Raw genomic sequence first — 22,551 nt, 5'->3', positions numbered from 1 at the left:
ATGATGCCTTTGTTGATGGGGTTGAGACAAGTGTTGCCGAGTCCATGCAAGGGCCACAAAGAGGTGAGTTTCGAAGAGGTGGTCGTGTTGAGAATGACCATGTGGGGGTTGAGAGGTGGATCATGAATCCACTACATTGCACTAGATCCCCTAGTATGAGAGAAGAACCACAAGATGTGAGATTTCAAAAGCCACAAAGAGAAGAAGAGCATGAGGCCGCATATGCTCATGGGAGAAAGAGGCCTTAAGACCGTGGAGACCACCAAGAGAGAAGACGTCATCACCATGATAGAGATCGTGGACATTATGGGCGACGATATGATAATGAGTACCATGATGATAGAAGAGGAAACCGGCCTTATGACCGGGGACCCAAGAGACCAAAGGTGGACTTTACTAAGTTCAATGGTGGGGATCCTTATGAATGGCTTGACAATGTCGATCACTACTTTCACACTTATGAAGTACCAAGGAGAGAAAGAGTGTTAACGGCATGTTTTTACTTGGAAGAAAAAGCAAGCAAGTGGTGGAGGTGGATCCGGGACCAATATGAGAAGGAGAGGAGAAGATTGGGTCCCACAGCTTTTGAAAAAGAGTTCCTCATGCAATTTGGGTCATCTCCTACCATTAACCACCATGACCAACTTGCCAAATTGAGGCAAGAAGGTAAAGTGCATAGTTACATTGAAGAGTTTAGGCAACTACAAACTCTTGTAAGAGGGTGGTCCGAGGAGGCCCTTGTGGGCACATTTGTGGATGGGTTGAAGCCTTGGATAGCCAAGGAAGTTAAGTTGAAGCAACCCTCTAAGATTCAAGAAGCTATGAGGATGGCGGAGATCCTAGAAGAGAGCACTAATATGGAGAAACGTCAATCTAAGGAAATGGGGAGTAAGGTTACTACACCCTTGCAAACCAATGTTCCTTGGAAAGACAAGGAGGAAACGGGGAATGCTTCTAAATCTAAGCCACTAGAAGTGAAGAAGCTTTCAAGAGAAGAGGTCCAAGATAGAATAAAGAAGGGCCTTTGTTTTAAGTGTGGAGAAAAATGGGGCATAGGGCACAAATGTAGATTGGGGCAAGTATACATGTTGGTTGATGAGAGAAGTGAGGAAGAGGATAATGGTTATTTTGTGGAATCCTCTAGCTAAGAAAACAACCAAGAGGAGACCAAAGTGAACAAAAATTATGAGGAGGCCGAGTTGTCCCTTAATACTTTGATAGGGACCCAAAAACATACCTCCATGAGGGTAATGGCATGGTTAGGAGCAATAGAAGTCCCTTTGTTAGATAGTGGCTCCACACACAACTTCATCAACGCCACCCTTGCTGCCAATGTTGGGTTGAATCTGATTGCTATAGAGCCATTTGAGGTAAAGATGGCTAGTGAGGACAAGATGAAATGTGAAAGGCTAGTGAAAGAAGTAAAAATAAATGTGCAAGGAGTGAGAGTAGTGGCGGATTTACACATATTTCCTTTGGTGGAGCTTGATATTATATTGGGCAATCCATGGCTCAAGAGTCTTGGAAGGGTAGTGCTTGACTACAACAAAAGGACCATGGAATTCAAGCTAGGGTCCAAGAAGAATGTATGGGTAACTTTAGCATCCAATGAGGCCAAGTCGGGTAAGGCATCAATGTTAGAAAAGTTGGGCAAATGAGGGGCACATTGTTTTGCCATGGAGATAGCTAAGGAAGAGAATGAGGAGAGGGTATGGGCATTTTCAAATTTAATCCTTGAGGGCAAGGATGTTCTTGAAGGGAGGGGGAATGTTAGACCCTCTAGAAAAGTTACCTCGGGACAAGCCTCGACACACTCACTGACATGCCTAGTCAACCCCCATGGTGAGCCAGCAGCATGTCATGGCAAGCCCATGGACCAGACCAGCCAGCCAGCGCCATGGCCCATGCCATGGGCCATTTTCAACACCGGCTAGCACCAGTCAGGCCGTGGGGCCCATGTGGGCCCCACGGCTAGAATTTTATTAGCATTTTATTATTTTAATAAAATCATCTAGTATTTATATATTTCATTATTTCCTTATTTTAGTACAACTGGGAATTAATTCTTTAGGCTAGTGTTACTAGGAATTAATTCCTTTCTAGGATTTATTTCCTTGTTCAAGCACCATTAGGACTCTCCCCTTGTAAGCCTATATAAAGGCCACCCTAGTCCCATCTTTCATTATCTTTTGACAAATTCCCTTTGTGGTTGGCTTATTTGTTCTTGAGATCTCCTTCGGTGCTTGGCATTTGGGTTATTTGGGTGCAACTCGTGTGAATCTCAAATAGAGATTCAACACCTTGACGTTTGTGGACGGGTGTTGCTTCATCTATCAATCTATGAGCAAGTTTGTTTCTCTTTTCCATTATTGAGTTTCAATCTTGTTATTTACTTGTTATTTGCATTACTCTTCTTGCACTTAACATTATATCACACGCCCCATATCATCCCAACACACTAGATCTACTTTGCCAAGTAGATCTAGCCTTGTTGGATTATTCTCTTCATATTTCTTTCACTTCCATATCATTCCATCACCATATTATCATCCATATACCTTTCATAATTCTAGATCTAAACCCCTTTCATCATAAAGCCCTAGATCTACAATAGATCTAGTGCCTCCATATTCCCTACCATAAACCCTAGTCTCCATAAGGATTTCCTATATTTTAGGAAATCTTAAACCCTAACCTCACTTCCATAATTACCATAATACCATACCAGAGGCGCCTACCATAGCCTAATCACACCATTCGGCCATCATCATACCATACCATACCATCATCATCCCATACACCATACCATCCCACCAAGATCCGATTCACATCCCACAAACACCCATCATCCATATTCACCAAATTTCATCACTCAAGTCTAGACTCAAGTAAGAATGCGAGCAAGAAGGATAGACTCATCGGTCATAGTTGGGTGAAACGGATATAGAGAACCATAGTGTTTAGGGACTAGACCGAGGTCCCTAACACGATGCTAGCAGCACCCCTCTGGTGCGCGCAGCACCGCTGTGGTGCTCCCACGGTGCTCCGTGCATCGTGGGCTCCTATCGATGTGCGCTGCACCTCTTGGTTCAGGTGGTAAGCGCTGCACCACCGAGTCCAGTGGTGGTGCCTTTTGCACCACCGTGTGTGGGTGGTGAGCGTAGCACACTTTGGTGCGCACTGCACCCCCACGCATAAAGGTGGTGCGCGCACCACCACCGTGTGTGGTGGTGAGTGCAGCGTTGCTGCACAGCGACTTAGCTCAAACAGAAAAGGTTTTATTTTTTTTTTTGAAAACATTGCAGCACCACATGTGCACGAAAAAAAAAATAGCACAATCACAGTTTACATGCATATGCAAAAAAGAAGCTGGAAGCAATTATAAAAGGCTCTGATATCAATGTTAGAAAGCATAGCAGAAAGTACCTCTAGATCGGTTTATAAAGATGCTCCACAAGTTTTTCCAGATCGACAAATCTCAAGAGTTTTCACTAGGTGATAAAGTGTACTACGTAGTATAAAACTAGAGTAACACTTAACAAATCCACAATCTAAATATTATTTTAAGAGAGAACAAGAGAGAGATTTTACTATTCTGAATTACCAAGGACTAAAAGAGAGGGGCTATATATAGCCCCCTACACAGCTGGCCTTAAAGGCCAGCCTTAAACTGCCATTTAATTGGCAGAAATGCATGGCCTTTAAGCCATGCGTTATAACCAAGTAACGCATGGCTTAAAGGTAACGCATGGCTTAAAGCCATGCGTTATTCAGACCAGGGGAGGGGTCTGCCCCATGTGGGCGCCCCTCCATTTAGGCCTCGTTTATTTTCAGAGATAAGATAAGATGAGATGATATAAGATAAAATCTTTTGAGATATATTGAGATGAGATGAGATAAAATGAGATTAGATGAAATATGTGTTTGCTTTTAGAGATGAGATGAGATTAGTTTGACTTTGTTATAGTTAGTAATATGATGGGACCCACAAGTACTTGTAGTACTTTTATAATATTTTATTTATTTACCAATGCTCCAATTTTTCTTTTCTACTTCTTTTTTTTTTTTTTTTTGCTGCTTTCTTTGTTTATTTATTTACTAATGATGTATTTTTTTCGCTGATTCCTTTTTTTTTTTAACTAAGAGAAACCATTTGGTTTTTTTTTTGGTTGCTTCATTTGTTTATTTTTTTACCAATGATGCATTTTTTTTTTTTTGCTGCTTCCTTTTTTATTAACCATTTGGTCAATTTTTTTTTTATTTTTTTTCTACTTATTTTGTTTATTTATTTACCAATGGTGATTTTTTTTTTGCTGCTTCCTTTTTTTTAACCATTTGGTCTTTTTTTTTTTTTGCTGCTTCCTTTGTTTATTTATTTACCAATGATGATTTTTTTTTTCTGCTTCCTGTTTTTTTTAACCATTTTTCTTTTTTTTTTTGGCTACTTCCTTTATTTATTTATTTACCAATGGTGTAATTTTTTTTAGATGAAAACTTAAGATCTTTTGAGATGAAAACTTGATAAGAAACTTGAGATCTTTTGAGATGAAAACCTAAGAAGAAACTTGAGATCTTTTGAAATAAAAATTGGTAGATCAAAATGTGTGTTTGCTTTTATAAAACTTCTAACAGTATGAAAACTTTGAGAAGTTTTCAAAGTTTTAGCTTTTAATCGCGAAAACAAACGAGACCTTAACAATATATTAATGCATACTAGAGTAGTTTAAAGTTTAGAAAATCTTTTTTAATATGGACTAGATATGCATGCATGCCATATCATATCAAGCGTTTGCAAGGTGCACTACTCAAATTTAAAATTTATTTTTTAAATTAAATTATATCATGTAATCACTTTATTAGATATATTCTACGTACTAATTTAAGAATATAAAAAGAAAAAACAAATTTAAGTATAGATTTTTTTCCTAAAAATAATAAACAGGTAATGATTTGAAGAGGGTTTCGGGTTGACCTCGTATCCTGTCGTGTGAGGGCTAACCATGCGAGGTAAGAGTAGTGCTATATGCAGTCATGAAGTACGTAAACGTCGTGTAATCATTTTAAAAAAGAGTAGAATTTACTATTAAAAAATTAATTTTTTTTATATGAATCGATATTAATTCATTTTTTTAAAATCATTGTACAATACATACACACTCACACTAATGACTGTAAATATCAATGCCCTTTTTATTTACATTGCTTAATAATATTTTACAAGTAGCGTGATTCACCTATTCTAGATGGCATACCGATGTAGCCGACAGCATTTTCTTTAGGATCTTCCTTTATTAAGTAGTAGCATATGTGACGTTTGCAAGATATATTTTCTTTAATTGCGTGGATGACTTTTCAACCTTCAACATCATTTGGTTTATAAAAAAAATATGGGCAAATTAGACATTATAACCACCTGCTCTCGTGGTTGCACTTACCTTACCTACTTCAAAATTAAAGTAATGAATAATCATCCAACCAACTTCATAATGATTAAACTGCTGAATCTGAAATCATGCACAAAAGAAAGCAAGGAAGTTCTTTCCAAGGAAAAGCTGCCAAATCATCAGGATGTCATAGTAAATTCATTGAACTAGATCATCATTGAACTAGATAGCATACCAGATCATTCATTACATGTATCGATCGATCGAGTTATATTCAAAGATCGTCCCCAATATATCTAGATCTACTAGCTAGCCATATTCATCTCTGATCATATATATCTGATCATATATATATATATAATATGGATCAAAAAGTAACAGTAAGATTGGCCGACTTAAGATTTGCTTTGATTTTTTCAACCTGTTTGATATCCACCTGAAAGGCCATAGACAACACATCTTCTGGCAAGGGGGGTTTTGACCCGAAAAGTGCTGTAGCAATGACTTGGTTGCCGGGCCCTTGGCTATCGAAGACCGAGATCACAGAAGCGTGCTTGTCGGTGGCGCCGTTGTAATGATAATGGACGAGAGCCTTAGGGAACACAAAGACTTCACCTTTCTTGATGGTCTTGGAGAAGAGCTTGTTTGCTGTGGTGATGAAGCCTACGTTCATTTGCCCCTCCAGAACGTACATAAGCTCGGCCCCGCGCGGGTGCAAGTGAGGAGTGAAGCTAGGCCCGCCGGGCAAATAGTCACTGCGCGCCACCGACAACGACAGTGTGTTGAGGCCTGGAATCTCTCGGACGCTGGCCAACGTTGCATTGAATGTCCCAATCGCGGTGTTGATAACATTTGGTCTAACTAGGCCGCCGAAGAAGAAATCATCTGCCGTAACATTTGCATCGTCCTTGCAAACAAACCCGTTCACTTTTATGTCTGTTTACACGCATGATCAACGAAATGAGTACGTATGTAAGAAACAAAACATTTGACCATTCTAAGCGTTCAAGCGAACCTTTTCTCAATTCTGTCTTTGATACGTACCAAATTAATCAAACATCATTATATGTACCTGAAGAAGGAACAACAGCAACACAGATATCCTGCAGGGCGTCAGGATCATTTGCAATAGTAGTGCTGGGAATTGCAGTAAAGACGATCAGACATGCAAGAACGTACTTTACCAACATGACTGAAAATTGCAAGAAATTATAAGAGATAAAGACTGATGAACCAAGAAAGTTGCGGAAAGTTTGGTTTGAATATGGATATAACGAAGGGGCAGCTGCTTTATTTATATGCAAGAATCGAATATTATAGTATGGTGTGATGCTCATTGCTCGATCTATCAATCAGAGAATAGCGGCTAGGATTTCATGAACTTAAATCCCAAGCAATCCGACCAATCAAAGCTCATACTTAAATTATGTAGAATTATTTCTACGTCCTGATCTTTTTAATTAATTTGCATAATGTTATTATGTAAGTATATATGTTAATTTTCCACGTACGTTATCATCATCTCTCATCTGCAACGGCCACTAGTCTATTAAAACTATACTTTATAAGGACACTTAAGCAAACAGATGTTAACCCGTTCGGCTTATTCCGATATGTCTCTATCTTTTCATGAGAACCAAGTGTTCCTTAATTTGTCGTCGCCGTGTCACTTAGCGAACAGCTAGCCAGTAATTAATCCTATGGCCCCAACATATCAAAAGTTTGATGGAGTACTCGAATAATCATTCTCTTCATAAATAATGTAAGATTAATATTCGTTTTTCTCGTAGTGAAAGTTTTCAAATAAAAGAAAAAATGAAAGAGGAAATTATATATATATATATTGTTTTGATCATGTATATATATAACTTCTATCCTATATATGTTTCATGGGGCGCGCGTCTCAAGTACTAGCAAGTGATTATGTTCCTAATTACGAACTCAGTTCGATGGAGCTGGTAATTAATAATTTCCCTTAAACCGATGCTTGTTCGAGAGAGAATTCTAATATATTAAATCCCGGGTTTATAGATAGAAAAATGTTAGTTTGTCTTTGGATTTGTCACCTGCGACGTTTAATTAACCGTTAGTGGATTAAGGCCCGTTTGGATTTGTAAAATGTTTGATCATTTTATCTTATATAATTTCATCTCATTATTATAATTTTTTTTTAAATTTTTATATAAAATATAATAAATAATTCAACTTTTTCAAATCTCAATTTAATTTTTTAAATTTCAGAACAATAATAATATTTAAAAAATAATAATATTTTATTTAATTGTCATCTTTCATCTAAAACCATCTCCTCTCATCTTTGAATCTAAACCAGTCTTGGTAAGATTTGGACAGTGAATTGAGACAAGATAATTTGAGATAAAAATTAAAAATTGAAAAAAATATTATTATAATATTATTTTTTAATATTATTATTATTTTAAAATTTGAAAAAATTAAATTGTTTATTATATTTTACATAAAAATTTTAAAAAAATTATAATAATTAAAAGAGATAAGATTAGCTGTAATAATTATTTGGTGCTCCAAATCCAACTACGTCACTCTGTCAAGTCTCAACTTTCTCAAACCACCCACTACACTTGCCCGCTCCTACCACTCCCTTGCTTTCTCACCAAATCTGACCCACAGGCCACAGCGTGAAGCTTTTTAAGGATAGAAGGCCATGGTACTCATGGGTCTCGATGATCCAAGGTCAGATATCCAATGCGGCCATGACCAACAACCATGGCATTGGATCTAACTCGAATCCAAAGCTTAGAGATGTTGTGCAAACCGATGCAAGAAAAGTAAATCGAAGTAAGAAATCAATTACATGGTATAAAAATTTACGTAATTTGATAACATGCCTTCGTCTACGAACCTGTAGAATATTTTATTATCTTAAGGAATATCAAATTACACTTTGGGATGAAATACATTAATGTTTTATAATGGTCATACGGTTTATAATAAACATATTTATAAAGTCACACGGAAAAAGTGTTAATTTTACAAGTATTATATTATTCACTTGAGTGAACTCTTTACCTAAATTTCATTTGAGCAATCTCTCACGTGAACCTTTCTGTTTGGTGTTTCTCGAGTCACAAACTGAATCCAAAAATTTGCATTCCATGGTCCAAGCTTCATTGAAAACCCACAAAAGAAAAAAAAAAGAGAAATAAAATTGAAACGAGTCCTTCTTGAGTTTGGTTATCAAGTCGGACTACTACAAAAATGAATCGGGCTCCACAGCCCAACAAGAGATCAAAGGCTCTCGAAAGCCATGGCAAGCTCCAATCCAGCATTAGATGATTGAATAAAGCTCTGGACATATTCATGGCCATGAAAGGAGATCATCGATGACCGGCTATTCCTCTTCTTTCGACTGATCGTCTGATCATGTATCATCTGTCACCTATGTTGTGGATTGGGTCTCCTTCAGAGGAGAGGCAATTCCATTACATACTCTTGAGTTTTGATTCTTTTACACTTACTTTTGTAAATAAACTTAATTTTTTGGTTTCTATTTTTGAAGGATTAATGGAGGTAAGGGAAGAGGGGAAGAATGGGTTCAAATCTCCTCGTTGTTCCTCTTATAGAATAAAAAAGAGTCTTGCTTCTGATGAGAGAGGGTTGAGAGATATACATGGAGTGTGCTGCTTGTAAGTATCCAACCTTGCATTGCAATCATCACTCCAGACTTCATATCGATCTCTATTTTTTATCTTTTGTACATAACCTAGACATGTGACATGTGGGAAATCTTACAAATGGTGACAATTGCATTAACACTTTATTTGTATATTGCTAGATGCATTCTTTTAATTACTTATGGCAACACGGTTCGCCATTGTCTAGGTGGTATATCTATGTTATGCTCGGGCCATTTTGTGCTTAGTTTAAAAAGGTTTCGCGTATATCATATTTTTTTAGCTTTAGGCACCTATTTGGAATTTATTCTAGAACAGAATATATGGCAATTGATAGAGGGATGATGATAAAAGTAAGAGCACAAATGATTCAATCTAAGTGAGGGGCTTCCTTCAGCTTCATTAGCTTTGGAGCTTAAAGATGATCATGACTAATAACAACCTAATTACCAACTTTCTGGCCAATGAGTACTGAGCAATATTTTGAATACTGTATCGTACTAGTCAAAATGATAGGAATTTACTGTGCTGGAATAGTAACTGGCACGGGAAAGATAGGTGCTTCGTACCAGATCAAATACCGACCATTTCAGTGTGTTTCGATCAATACTGGCCGATTTTTTATATACCAGACGAAATTTATATTCCGATTTGAGAAGTGAAAATCAGGGACATGGTTGTGGTACTTTTGTAATTAATATAAAAATACTGACTTTTTCATAATTTTCATTTCAATTCTCACATTTAAAGACTATTTTCTTTATCTTTTTTTTAATCTCTTTTTCTTAGACTGAAAATCAAATTCCTACTCCCTAGCCGATTATGTATGTTGAAGTGGAAGGACTTGATGGGGTCACAAGGGTTACCTAAATCAGAGGAGATCAATCAAATAGTGTAGAACTCAAAACTGGGCCTGAACAACAGAAAACTTAAATTGCGTGTCAAGATCAGAGTAATCATTATTTCTCATCCAACTTTTCTTGAGATCAAACAACGATATACTTGTAGTCTTGTTTCCGCTAATATCAGCAAACAGCTAGTAAATTGACTTTGCTAGCAATTTTTCAGTGCTTTCTAAAGTTTATCAACCAAGAAAAAAAAAATCACGGTTGATTTTTTTGTGAGGGTGTCAATGAGTGAGTATTGTTTTATTGATGAAGATGAGTGATTATTTTTTTAATAGTTAGATTGAGAACTTAAAAGTATTATTGATTTTTATAAATATGTATTTTTAAAAATGTTATTTTAAAATATAAATTATTCATTTATAATTAATTTATCTATATATAAACTATCCTGAAACGGTATCGATATCGAAATATTTTGATTTAATGCCTTAACCAAATCGTTCACTAGAATGATATTCATAAATTTGCTACCAAGCAGGTACTTGTTCCATTACCATGTTCCTACAATTGTTAAAAGTTGGGTGTATCTTAGGTTTTAAGTAAACACTTTTGAGCCATGAAAAATAAGATGCTCCACTAAATATAAATTTCAAGTGTAGAAGGATGCAGTTTTCAAATTAATATGAAAGATGAGGTTTGTCAAATTAACCATAAAGGATCAAATGGCTGGTGTGGGACGTGCATGAATTAGATGAATTTGTTACAATTTGCCTCATGTGGTGTTGCTTTTGTATACGTCCCGTGGAATTGATTTTGCCTATTTTAATAAAATTCTTATAAAAAAACATTTGTGACAGTTTGTAGTTTGATGTGAGAATTAAGAGCCACTTGTTCTTCAAATGCACAAGTGAGTTTATAAAACAGAAAAATGATTTGTAAAGTCTCAAATAAATAAGTCTCCCACAGTCCCTTTATAAAAAAAGTGGACCACACCTTAAAAATATGTAAAGAAAAAAAAAACTATTATTTTTTAGTGTAATCCACTTTTTTACAAAGATTAAGTATAAAATTTATCTATTTGAGATTTATACGGTAGCATTTCTATATAAGAACTACTTATGCACAACATATTTTTATTATTGGGGTAGTTTGCACAGCAGCTAGAAATCTGAAGTTATTTGTGATCTGGTCATTTTAATTTGAGTGTGGCTTTTGAGTATTTTTTTACTTACCAAAAAAATAAATAAATAATCGAGTGGCCTATGAGTTTATAGTAGTAGTACTCTCTTAATTATGCATTTTTTCATGGTCCAAATCATTTGCAAACATGAGAATTATTCTACTCTGTAGTTAATATATATAAGGAAATATTTTAATAATAAACAGATTAAATAAAAATAATATCATAAATTGATATAATTTAACGTGATTCGTTAGATTATAAAATTATTTTTATTATAAAATAAATATCAAGTAAAATCATATTAATTTATAAAATTATTTTAATATAAGTCGTTTATAGATATAAGATTGCTCATATATAACTGCTTAAAGCTCCGGGTAATTAAGCATCTATTAATTTCATTTTCCTGGTTGGTGACGACCCCACGTAACAAGTACAGCTAAATTCCTATTTCAAAACAAAAAAAAAGTAGTACTAAATTCCAAGCAACCTAGCTAGTTGCCAATTAAGGTTACTTATAATGCTCCCCTGAAGTAAACATGAATGTTAACTAATTACTCCCTAGCTAGCTAGCTAGGGAGGTGTATGTAGTAAATAAATGTTAAAAGCAGGAGACAAATTCCTGCAGCAGCAAAAGGGGTAGTTTGCTAGCTGTGGAGCTTGTTGGGGGAAAGCAACCAACTCCCACCTAATAAATGTCTACATATTTGTTAGCTGTCCGTTAATTTATTTAATGAGAAAAATTACTATACTCAGTTGTTGACCGCTCCATTTAATTGTTTGGTGATTTTTTTATTTATTTAATGATTAAGAGAGTAATTTTTAATTGTTATGAAATTAAAAAAAAATAATATTACAAGAGAAAGAAAATATTATAATAGAAAAAATTATTATTCAATACAAAAACTCTCTCTTTTAATTTCATAATACGTTATCAGCATAAAAGTTCTGACGATTATGAAATTAGTGGTCTTCTATTTTAAATAAGTTTTTTAATATATTATTTGTAATTCTCAAAGTGAGTATTGAAGATTATATTCTTTATTATTACTTGATGAAATTTTTTATTTATTCGCATAGTTTACATCTTAGTTATGTTTATAGTGAATTAAAATTTTCATAATTTACATTTAAGTTATATCTATGGTCAATTTTTATTCACATAATTTATACACAAGTTCTATTTATTTTTTTTATACTTGTTATGAATTATTGATGATAAGATTAATCTTTGAACAGAAATAGAACATCCCTGAAGGATCGTCCTAAGCTAATAATTTTATTGAGCATCTCATAATAAAAGATTTATTAATTCTGTGAGATAGTTTAAATGAGTGATACGTGTACCAAAAAATCGGGATCCTCCTAAAAGCTCATTATGATTAATGCACCTAAAGTTGCATAATTGAAATTGTGTAGAGAAAAGTCAGTAAAGAATATATGTTTAAAATGAATATCTCAAATTTACTCTTGAAATAGCAATATCGAGTGCGAAAGTTTACAATATATTCTAAATTTATATCTTATTTTCTAATGACTGAGCAAAATAATGAGATTTTGTTAAGAAATCATGAGTCACGTCCTACTAATTCCACATTAATCTCAAAAAGTGAATTGTACATTTGTCAAATAAACTAACAGCTTGGTCGTGGTAATTAATATCTTTATAGTACTTCTATGATTTTGGGTTAGAGCTCGTATTAGAAAAACTATCAACTTTCTCTTTGAGATGATATTATACAACTATTGAATTAAATATATGATGCATCAAAAGTGATATAATTCAAAATATTTGTATGTTTTTAATGATTAACTTTATCATCCGAAATCAATTACGATAAGTTGAATAATTTTCATATGAACGTCTATAAAAGAACAAGAAGATTCTTTTACTATAAAGTCTTACCACCATGAGCGGAAAGAAAAATTTACTAGAAGCAAATAAAATGAAATAATTTGACGTTATCTTGATTATCATAAGTAAACTAAAAGTTTAGATGATACTTAATTTATGGATGCAATAAGGTAAAAATATCTCATATTCTAGCTGCTAAAATCCCAGCGATGATTGAAGTCCTAGTAGAATAATTAAGAAATTTAGCAGTCTAATAAACATAAGACATGTCTAAAAGCGTGGGAGACCTATTGATATAAACAATACTAAATTGATATAAAAGATAAAACATCCCGAAATAGAAAAGCACAAAGAAAAGAAATTGGTGCTCCTGAAAAAACAAGCAATAAGATTCATCCAAACTTTTTGTACAAAATTCTCTCATAATAAAAACTCCTAAAGAGTATAATCCTCCCGAAGAGTACCTTTTGAAAAGGTCTTTCATGAAATATCTTCCATTGAAGAGGGATAGGTACTTGAAAATAATAAGATCTCGATACATTTCATGAGTAAAAGAGAAATTCTAAATAAAAATAAAACCGTTGTCGATAACGTATTTTCATATAAGATGGCACTTGACAATACTAGAAGTAATGAAAAAAGTGAGTCAAGAACCGTCGAAAAATACCAACGTAAAAATATTGGCCAAAATAGAAAGAAACAATTCTTGCAAAATTGATATCATTAATAAAATGTGATATATATATATGGACTTGTAGTTCAAACATCTAAAATGTGATACCTGTTGAATATCAGTGGGTATTTATATAAAGGAAATGAAAATGTGATAAATAAATCACGAGTCGGTTTTTCGCAGAAATAATATTGATATGCTTTTGAAATGGATGAAATTATATTGAGGTTTTTATTAGCTTGATAGTTACCGAGAGTTTGGATATATATGATTAACTGCATATTTATATGGATCATTAGATATGAAATGCATGAATTATATAGTTATGAAGTACTTATTTTATCAAATTTCAAAAATCCTTATATGATCTAAAACAATCAAAACAAATGTAAAACAAGTTATTTTCCATATATTTTCAGTATCTATATTAACTTTTATTGCAGTTTATATAGATGATTTAAATGTCATTGAGACTCCAAAAGAGCTCATGAAAACTGCAAATATTTGAAATATAAATCAGAAACCCTTTCGGATCCGAATAGAAGATAAATGAAATTATTAGTTCTGAAATATCATCTCTTAAATGCAATTAGTATTTCAGATTCATATTACGATTTTGTAAGAAATATACATTATTAAAGGAGAAATTAAATGGAGCACACAGAATATCTACCAGAAGATAGAAACGCAATATAAATATTTGTAAAATATTATTTTATTATCTCAAAATAAAATTACAGAAATTTGAGGCTCTTCGCCTCATTATTTAAACGATATTGTTTTTTAAAAATTTGCATGACATTCCTATCTAAAGGAGTAGGCAATCAAAAAGAAGAGTCAAATAAGGATTTTAAATTCCTATTCTCTTACTTTATTGCTCTTATCTTCATATTGGATTCCAGAAGAAGCCGCTGAAGGATATAAATTTTCTCTTTGAGTTTGTTAGCCTCACAAGTTTTGAATTGTAGTAGCTAAGAAAATTTGACAATGGTTGATGAGTATCAGGTACCGAGACTCACAAACTCGTAGATAGCATCATCTTCTGACTTATTAGTCAGATCATTATCGTATTGCATTATAGTACCTACGGTAGAAATAGAAACAACTGGTGAACGAGGTGTAAAATACCTCATATATTGGTCACGAGAAGATTGCTGGGCTATTGTAGAGTAAGAATGCAGAAAAAGATTACAGAATAAGAATGCAGACTAATTAAAGAAAAGTAAAGAAAATGAGATGCGAATGAAAATGAGATGCGAATAAAGATGAGCTGAATATTTTTTTTATAGAGAAAATTAAGAAAGCAAGACAAAATTATATATATTAATAAAGGATATGTTAAATACATATATTCTACAATTATTTACTAGACCGTGAAATTAAAAGCAGCTTGCCCATACTCTCTTAAAAGTTGAACTTTTTCAGATATCCACGACGAGATTAAATGCAGCTTGTCCTTATTCTCTAAGTATTTAGACTTTTTCAAATATCCGCTGCTGCTGATCTTGAAGATCACGGGCGTACTGTTTTAACACATTATTCTCCTCTTTCAGTTTCTCGTTTTTACGACTCTTCGCAGAGAGCTTCTAACGCAATTAAGATATTTGATTATTGAGTTGGTTAATTTCATTCATTTTATCTAATAACCTCCGAGATATAGTCATAACAGAGGTAGAATATTGAGCACTAATAAATATTGATTCTAAAACGACATCAAAATAACTCATTCCAAAAAAATGAATTTATCATTTTATCATAAGAGCAACATCCTCAGGTGAGTAAAATAAAGGATAAAGTATCTCTATTGCTTCACAATGTCTCTCGTGAAGCATCTCTCTACAAGAGACAATAGATGTAGTATCATAGACCTGCAATGCCTGACAGTTACAGAAGAGCTGTAAAATCCTCCTATGCTTGTCTGGTCTAAAAAGGTTGCCACCGTTTTTGTTGAATATGGAGGTTGGCGACTTAATTTTGATGACTTCTCCACTTACTATGTTATTTACAAGAACTCTAGAAGAGCACAACTGTAAAAGAATAGTGAATTTAATGTTAAAAAGATCTTGAATTAATATAGTGAATTTGTTTACCAAAATATTACCAACTGCATCATTTAAAGAGTTGGTACACAATATTGAGATGCATCAACGTAAAGACCTTTCACTATAAAGTCTTCATCCCCTGAGTACTCCAATGGTTGTTCAATCACTTGATATGCAGAAATATCCATTTCGTCCTTGTGAAGAAGATAAAGAAATTCTTGGTCCTGAAGCACCTTATCTCAGTGCAATTGGAGTCCTGATATATCTTGCAAATTGTACTCGGTCTGATATTACATTTTCAGTTAATTTACTTGTAAAATATAGTTTCGCACCAACTCGAAGACATTGGAATGGTATTAAACATGTCATTCGTTACCTTTGAGGTATGATTGATATGAGATTATTTTATCAGCATGGATCAAGTCCACAATTAGTTGGATATGCATATACAAGTTATCTTTCAGATCCACACAAAAAGATTATTGCAATTCATGAGGAAAAATGTGAAATTAATGTCAAGCAGATACGGTTCAGTGATAATCTGGTAGATTTATTTACGAAAGCATTACCAACTGCAACATTTAAGAAGATTGTGCAGAACATTATAATGCAAAGACTTGAAAACCTATTATCATGCATTTTTCAGGGGGAGTAATGTCTTGAAGACTTGAGCTGATTGTATTATTTTTCCTTCACTAAGATTTTATCTTACTGGATTTCCTTTACAAGGTTTTAATGAGGCAATCTTAAAGCACTTGGCGATACACATAAATGTTGTACTCTTTTTCCTTCACCATTGGTTTTTTTTCCACTGCATTTTTCCTTGACAAGGTTTTAACGAGACAGATTCTTTATGTATGATTATCCAAAGGAGAAGTGTTATAAACTTATTTGTATGACCATCTTTAGCCATCAATTAAGACTATTTAGCCATCAATTAAGACTTATCTTTAGCCATCAATTAAGATTTAAAATATACCTACTCCTTTGTCCTCCTATATATATAGCTATCATTAACTTATATATGATCAAGTTTTTACATTAAATAACAACTCTTTCTCTTGTAATATTTTTTTTCTATTGCAATATCATTTCTTTTTTAATTTCATAATATTAATATATTAATATATTTTTTTATATTTTAAAATTATTTAAAAAAATAATAAAATAAAAAATAAATTTTATCTGACGGGGGCACACTAGCCCGACTTTTATGAACGAATTTTTTCCGTCCATCCAGCAATCAACAAAAAAGGCGTAGGAAATAAATAATAATGATTAGAAATATATAATAATGATTACTTGCTCTTCAAAAGTCAAAAAGACGGCCACTAATATCTTGAATATCACTAAACTTACAAAAATTATTTTATTGTAATATAATTAGAAAAATATATTTCAAATTTGATAAAATATAGTATAATAAATAGATTATAATATAATAATACAAAATATATTTTAAAAAAATCAAAATGTTTATGATTTTTTAAACTAATAATAAATATTACTTATTTTAAATATATTCATAATATTTTTAACTCAATAATTAAAAATAATTTTTAATAATTGGTGAGACCCATCACATTATTAACTTTTAAAAAGTTAAGACCATCTTGTCTCATTATCTAAAAAATTATTATTATTCATAATATTTCATCTAATCTATTCTAACCATATAACCAAACAAGACATAAAAATATTTTTTTTTTCCTAAAAAATTATTAAAAAATATATTACTCCTAGGTTAATCAAACTTTAGTTTAATTGGTGATACAAAGTCTGTGTAATTCAGAGTATAAAATATTCGATTTTGAAAACTAAATAAAAAGTTAGGTTGTATTTAGATGTTAAGCTGAACTGAATTGAATTGAGTTGAATTTTTTTATAAATAGTAGTGAGTTGAGTTGATTGAGTGAGTTATGTAGAGTTAATCTAAAATGAGTTTAGATATTAAGATGAATTTGATTAGTACTATTTATGATAAGTTAAAAAAGATTGCGGGTTTCACGTATAAAGATGTGTTGATTTGAAAAAAGTTGTGAGTCTCACGTAAAGAGATTTTGAATTGAAATGGATTTAGTAATTTGCGAGTTGGATGATTGGATATCAATTTTAAACTCAGTTTAAAATTAAATTAAATTGAGTTCAGTTGAGCCTAACAACCAAACGAGCCTATATATCCTACATTTATTAAAGATTGTGTCACATGCTTTATTTTTGTGGACTTTAACAGTCAAAACTTTAATTAAATGTATGAATTATTATAATTTGACGGTTTAGGTATTGTCAAATTATAATAATATATATTTATATAACTCAATTTTAGATGCACCAATAGCAGCCGAAATATAGAATCAATGGAGTAGATTAATTTCAGTGGTTTAATTAGCTGCGCGCATTAACATATAATTATTATGGCATTAATGCTAGCTGATCCACTTTTATCTTTCTTCTAATCAAATCCACTTTTATCTACCATGAAATGGATATCTCGACCGCTGATTACCAGCAACACTACCTGCATGCACGGATGAAGGGAATTTAATTCCTAAGCATCTCTGAACTCCTCTACCCATTGATAGACCATGTCACAATTGAAGGACAATTTTATTCTCTTTTGCTTTGAATTAGAAACTCTTTCACGCACATCATTGCAGATATCCAATTTTATTCAAAATCTGTCCTCCAATATACGCCATATTAGACTCACATGTTTATACATAGGGATGAAAAGAATTTGCAAGGTAAATGGTCTCTAGTACTTATACTTCTGTACTACTTCTTCTTGGGAGCCAGCTTTGCTTTGATTTTGTCAATGTCTTTGTTACCAACCTGAAAGGCTATAGCCAACACATCGTCTGGCACGGGTGGTGTTGCCGTGAATAGTGTCGGAGCAATGACTTGGGTGCCGGGTAATTGGCTATTGAAGGCCGCGATCACTGAAGCGGGCTTCTCGCCGTTGTTCTTCTGAAAATGGACCAGTCCCTTGGGAAACAGAAAGATTTCACCTTTCTTGATGGTCTTGGCGATTAGCTTGTTTGCTGTGGTGATGAAGCCCACTTCCAGCTCGCCTTCCAGCACGAACACGATCTCAGTGCCACGCGGGTGGGTGTGAGGAGGGTTAAGTCCACCGGGGGCATAGTCGATTCGCGCCATCGACACCCCCAGGGTGTTGAGACCTGGAATCTGATCCACGTTGGCTGGCTTTGCAACTGAACCAAACGAGTTGTTAATAAGTCCTGGCTTAGCCAGACCGTCGAATGTGAAATCAGCTGCCGTTACATTTGCCTCGTCCTTGCATAAAAATCCGTTCACCTTTTTACCTGTTGCATGAATGAGTACGTACGTACGTATATAAGAAAGTACATTCAACCCAATAAAATATATATCTACCCCTCATGAGCATTCAAATAAATATCATATCATATCATATACCTGAAGTGGGAGCAGCAACACAGAGATCCTGAAGGGAGTCAGGATCGGATGAGACAGCAGAGCTGAAGATTGCAGCAAAGATGACCAGACATGCAAGAACGTTTGCCATCATGTTTTGAGATAACTAGAAAGAGATTGCTATATTTAGTTAAACCAAGAGGAGTACTGGAATGTGCTTGGTTTGAATATGGAGAAAGAACAGCCAACTGCTTCATTTATATACAGATAGATATAAGAAACAGATAGATAGGAAGAGGTTCTGATGTGATGCTCAAGCAGAGAGTATGATTTCAACTTAAATCCAAAGCAAAGAAATTAAATATTTAATGAAGAAGAAAACCATATACATCTGTGTTACCCTTTTTTCTGATGCACTATTTAGATTTGAATGTGTTGGTTAAACTTCAAAAACCAAAACAATGGCCCTGGAAAAACCTACCTAACTGCTGCTTTACTTTTCTTTTTGGAGCAAACTTGCCAATTAAGAGAGAACTTTAGAAGTGATACAACTTTAAACCAAACACAACGGCTATGGCCAACTCAATGAGGCGTGGTTGGTGAGACATGATAAGGATAAATAGCAACTTTCTCCGTACAGTCAAAAAAAGAGGACACAGAAATTAACAATCTGTTTGAAAATTTACCCAAGAAATGGCAGTAAACACTAAGCATCATTTACCGAACTCAACAACTCATTGCGCTGAAGAATGGGTCAGTCAGATGGGACGACACCCCACTACTAGCTTTATTATGCCTTACTTTTGCTGCACTGTTTGTTTTCCCACTTTCCCGAACAAAATTAACTTTTGTGTATAATCAACCAGGCTAGCAGAGTTGCTAAAAAGTGGATATTGCATCATAGGTCCTGGGTATATAAATATTTATGCATGATATAATGATGCAGTATGATCCAAGTCAGATGATACTGAGTTGTTAGATGACACGTTGATGGTACTGAGATATCTTGATTTGGCATATCGGCTCAAAGATAACAGATAACTATGATCTTTTTCTAATTGAAAAAGTTTCGAATATGTATCAATATTTTGGCCATAACTTTAACTACAAATATAAAAACCGCACATATGACCCTAATTCGGAAACTTCTTTTAGGTGCGTATGTCATGGTCATCCAGCCTTGCTCGGTATACATCTTTTCCGAGGCCAAAATCCACTATTTTCTCTTCTGAATCTCCATTTTTTTTTTGGTAATATTTCATTCATCGTTTAGGAAGTGATTCTGAACCGATTTGGGTCAATTTTTTAACAGATTACTTCTTTTATTAAATATTTAATTTTGGCATGATTATTGAGATTTTGCTATTTTTGATAAAATTCTAATAAAGACGATTTTTAGCCATACAACCCAACTTGTAGGTGGATTTTCGACATTTTTTGATTTGATAACTTTGAATTGAACATCAAAAGTATTTCTACGTTTTTAGGCGCTGTAGATTATCTATTAGAACTAACATGCAGAATAATCGTTATTCTGTTTGACATAAAAAAAAATGATGAATAATATGAGAAGAAACACGTGTAAACTCCTGTTGAGGATATCACTCCTCAATCAAATTCTTTCCATATATGTGAGAGTTGACTGTCGTTATTGTAGGAGTCTTATTTGTACATTGTTTCCTTTTATTGTAAATTTATTAATTCGTATTAACTATTTACATTCAGCAAACAATTATATAAAGCAATGCAATTCACCACCGTAAAGTAAGATGGATTTCAAATATTCTTATGGTATCAAGAGCATACCTGGATTAACCTCCTTCGATCCAAATGGCCTCTAATCCCGCACCCACCCTCCTTCTCTTCAACACCTTGATTCACATGCTCACCATCAAATTATCATCATCCAATTACCTCATCTAGAAGAGTTAACTTCTTCCCCTTGTTGAGAGTTAAGATTTGCTCGGTCACATTGATGGCACCCTTGTGCCGCCACCCCCATTTGACCCACCAACCTCTTAGATACCAAACAGCAAATACCTGGCATGGAAGGCTATGGACCAGCGCCTGCCCAGCCTCCTTCTCTCCTCCCTCATGGAGAAAGCTATGGCCAAAGTTGTAGGTCTCTCCACCGCTCGTGAGGTGTGGCTTGCCATGGAAACACCTTCAGCCACCACTCGAAAGCATGAGAACTTAGCATTAAGGATGATCTCCAGTTGATGAAATGTGGGATTCGTTCTGTAGCCGAATATGCCTGTGCGTTCAAAGCACTTTGTGATCAGCTCCATGCCATTGGTCGGCCTGTTGATGGCATTGATAAAGTGCACTGGTTCCTCCGTGGCCTAGGGCCTGATTTTTCGAGCTTCTCCACCACTCAAATGGCCCAAACCCCTCTCCCTGGTTTTTCGGATTTAACCTCCAAGGCTGAAAGTTTTGAGATTTTTCAGAAATCTCTTTAGGCTTCTTCCTCCTCTATTGCGGCTTTTACAGTCACCAAAAATTCTCCCCATCGTGGTGGCTTTGCTCGCAATCCTCCAGGTGGCCCAAATGGCCATGGCAGCGGCTCCTCCAGCCGTGGACAGGGACGCTCCAGCTCGGGTCAGCACCGTCATCCTCCACGTTGCCAAATCTGTAGGATGGACGGCCACTATGTTGATCGATGTCGCCAGCATTACGCTCGGAGTGAGCCATCTGCTCAACTCGCTGAAGCCTTCACCAGTTCTTGCAACCTCTGAAAACGTGGGGTCCGACTGGTTTATGGATACAGGGGTTTCGGCTCATATGACTACGGATTCAACCAACCTGGACCAGTCAAAAAGTTACACGGGTAAGGATTGTGTAATTGTTGGGAATGATGCGTCACTTCCCATTACCTACACGGGTAAAATTTATCCTCTCCCGAATCTCCATCTTCTCGATGTCCTAGTTGTTCCTCGTTTCACCAAAAATTTGCTTTCCATTAGTAAATTAACATTTGATTTTCCATTATCTGTTACATTTACTAATAATTTGTTTACTATTCAGAATCTCAAAACAGGAACGGTGGTGGTAATCGGCAAGCATGATGATGGCTTATATGTGCTCAAACAACGCAATCCTGCTTTTATTTATGTCCTTAAAAATAAATCGCTTCATGCATCTTATGATTTATGGCATGCACGAGTTGGACATGTCAATCACTCCGTTATTTCTCTTTTAAATAAAAAAAGAAAGTTTTATCTTACCTCTTTGTTGCCTTCTCCTGCTTTATGTAGCACTTGTCAAATTGCCAAAAGTCATCGCTTGCCTTATTCTCGAAATGAACATAGGTCGTCTAATATGCTTGATCTTATGCATTGGAATCTTTGCGGTCCCTCCCCCATCAAAATTTTTCAAAGTGATGGCAGTGCCGAATTCACTAGTAATTTCTTTCAAGATCATCTTCGCTCTTCAGGCATTCATCATCAACTCTCATGTCCATACACACCTGCCCAAAATGGTCATGCCGAAAGAAAACATCGTCATGTGACTGTGACAGGCC

The 22,551-nt window shown here is 34.4% G+C and overlaps 2 protein-coding genes across 2 annotated transcripts; both read right to left on the bottom strand.

Moving 5' to 3' along the window:
* Nucleotides 1-5,571: 5,571 nt before the first annotated feature.
* Nucleotides 5,572-6,666, bottom strand: LOC122314888 (germin-like protein subfamily 2 member 4). Its single transcript, XM_043130523.1, has 2 exons — nt 6,457-6,666; nt 5,572-6,320 (listed from the first exon to the last, which is right to left on the bottom strand). Exons 1-2 carry the CDS (start codon nt 6,572-6,574, stop codon nt 5,752-5,754), a joined length of 687 nt encoding a protein of 228 aa, XP_042986457.1. The 5' UTR covers nt 6,575-6,666; the 3' UTR covers nt 5,572-5,751.
* Nucleotides 6,667-18,289: 11,623 nt separating this feature from the next.
* Nucleotides 18,290-19,273, bottom strand: LOC122314887 (germin-like protein subfamily 2 member 4). The gene is made up of 2 exons (XM_043130521.1): nt 19,074-19,273; nt 18,290-18,961 (listed from the first exon to the last, which is right to left on the bottom strand). Exons 1-2 carry the CDS (start codon nt 19,183-19,185, stop codon nt 18,414-18,416), a joined length of 660 nt encoding a protein of 219 aa, XP_042986455.1. The 5' UTR covers nt 19,186-19,273; the 3' UTR covers nt 18,290-18,413.
* Between the last annotated feature and the right edge of the window lie 3,278 nt (nt 19,274-22,551).

Source organism: Carya illinoinensis, chromosome 7 (genome assembly GCF_018687715.1).
Source record: "Carya illinoinensis cultivar Pawnee chromosome 7, C.illinoinensisPawnee_v1, whole genome shotgun sequence".
NCBI lineage: Eukaryota > Viridiplantae > Streptophyta > Magnoliopsida > Fagales > Juglandaceae > Carya > Carya illinoinensis.
The sequence above is the reverse complement of the archived record's forward strand: the minus strand, read 5'-3'. Positions and strand labels throughout refer to the sequence as shown.

Excerpts from the sequence above, each read along its gene's own strand:
- LOC122314888 (XM_043130523.1), bottom strand. The coding sequence starts at position 6,574 with ATGTTGGTAAAGTACGTTCTTGCATGTCTGATCGTCTTTACTGCAATT. Across the intron at positions 6,321-6,456 it reads TGCTGTTGTTCCTTCTTCAG|ACATAAAAGTGAACGGGTTT; the intron begins GTACATATAATG and ends GCGTGTAAACAG.
- LOC122314887 (XM_043130521.1), bottom strand. The coding sequence starts at position 19,185 with ATGATGGCAAACGTTCTTGCATGTCTGGTCATCTTTGCTGCAATCTTC. Across the intron at positions 18,962-19,073 it reads TGTTGCTGCTCCCACTTCAG|GTAAAAAGGTGAACGGATTT; the intron begins GTATATGATATG and ends TTCATGCAACAG.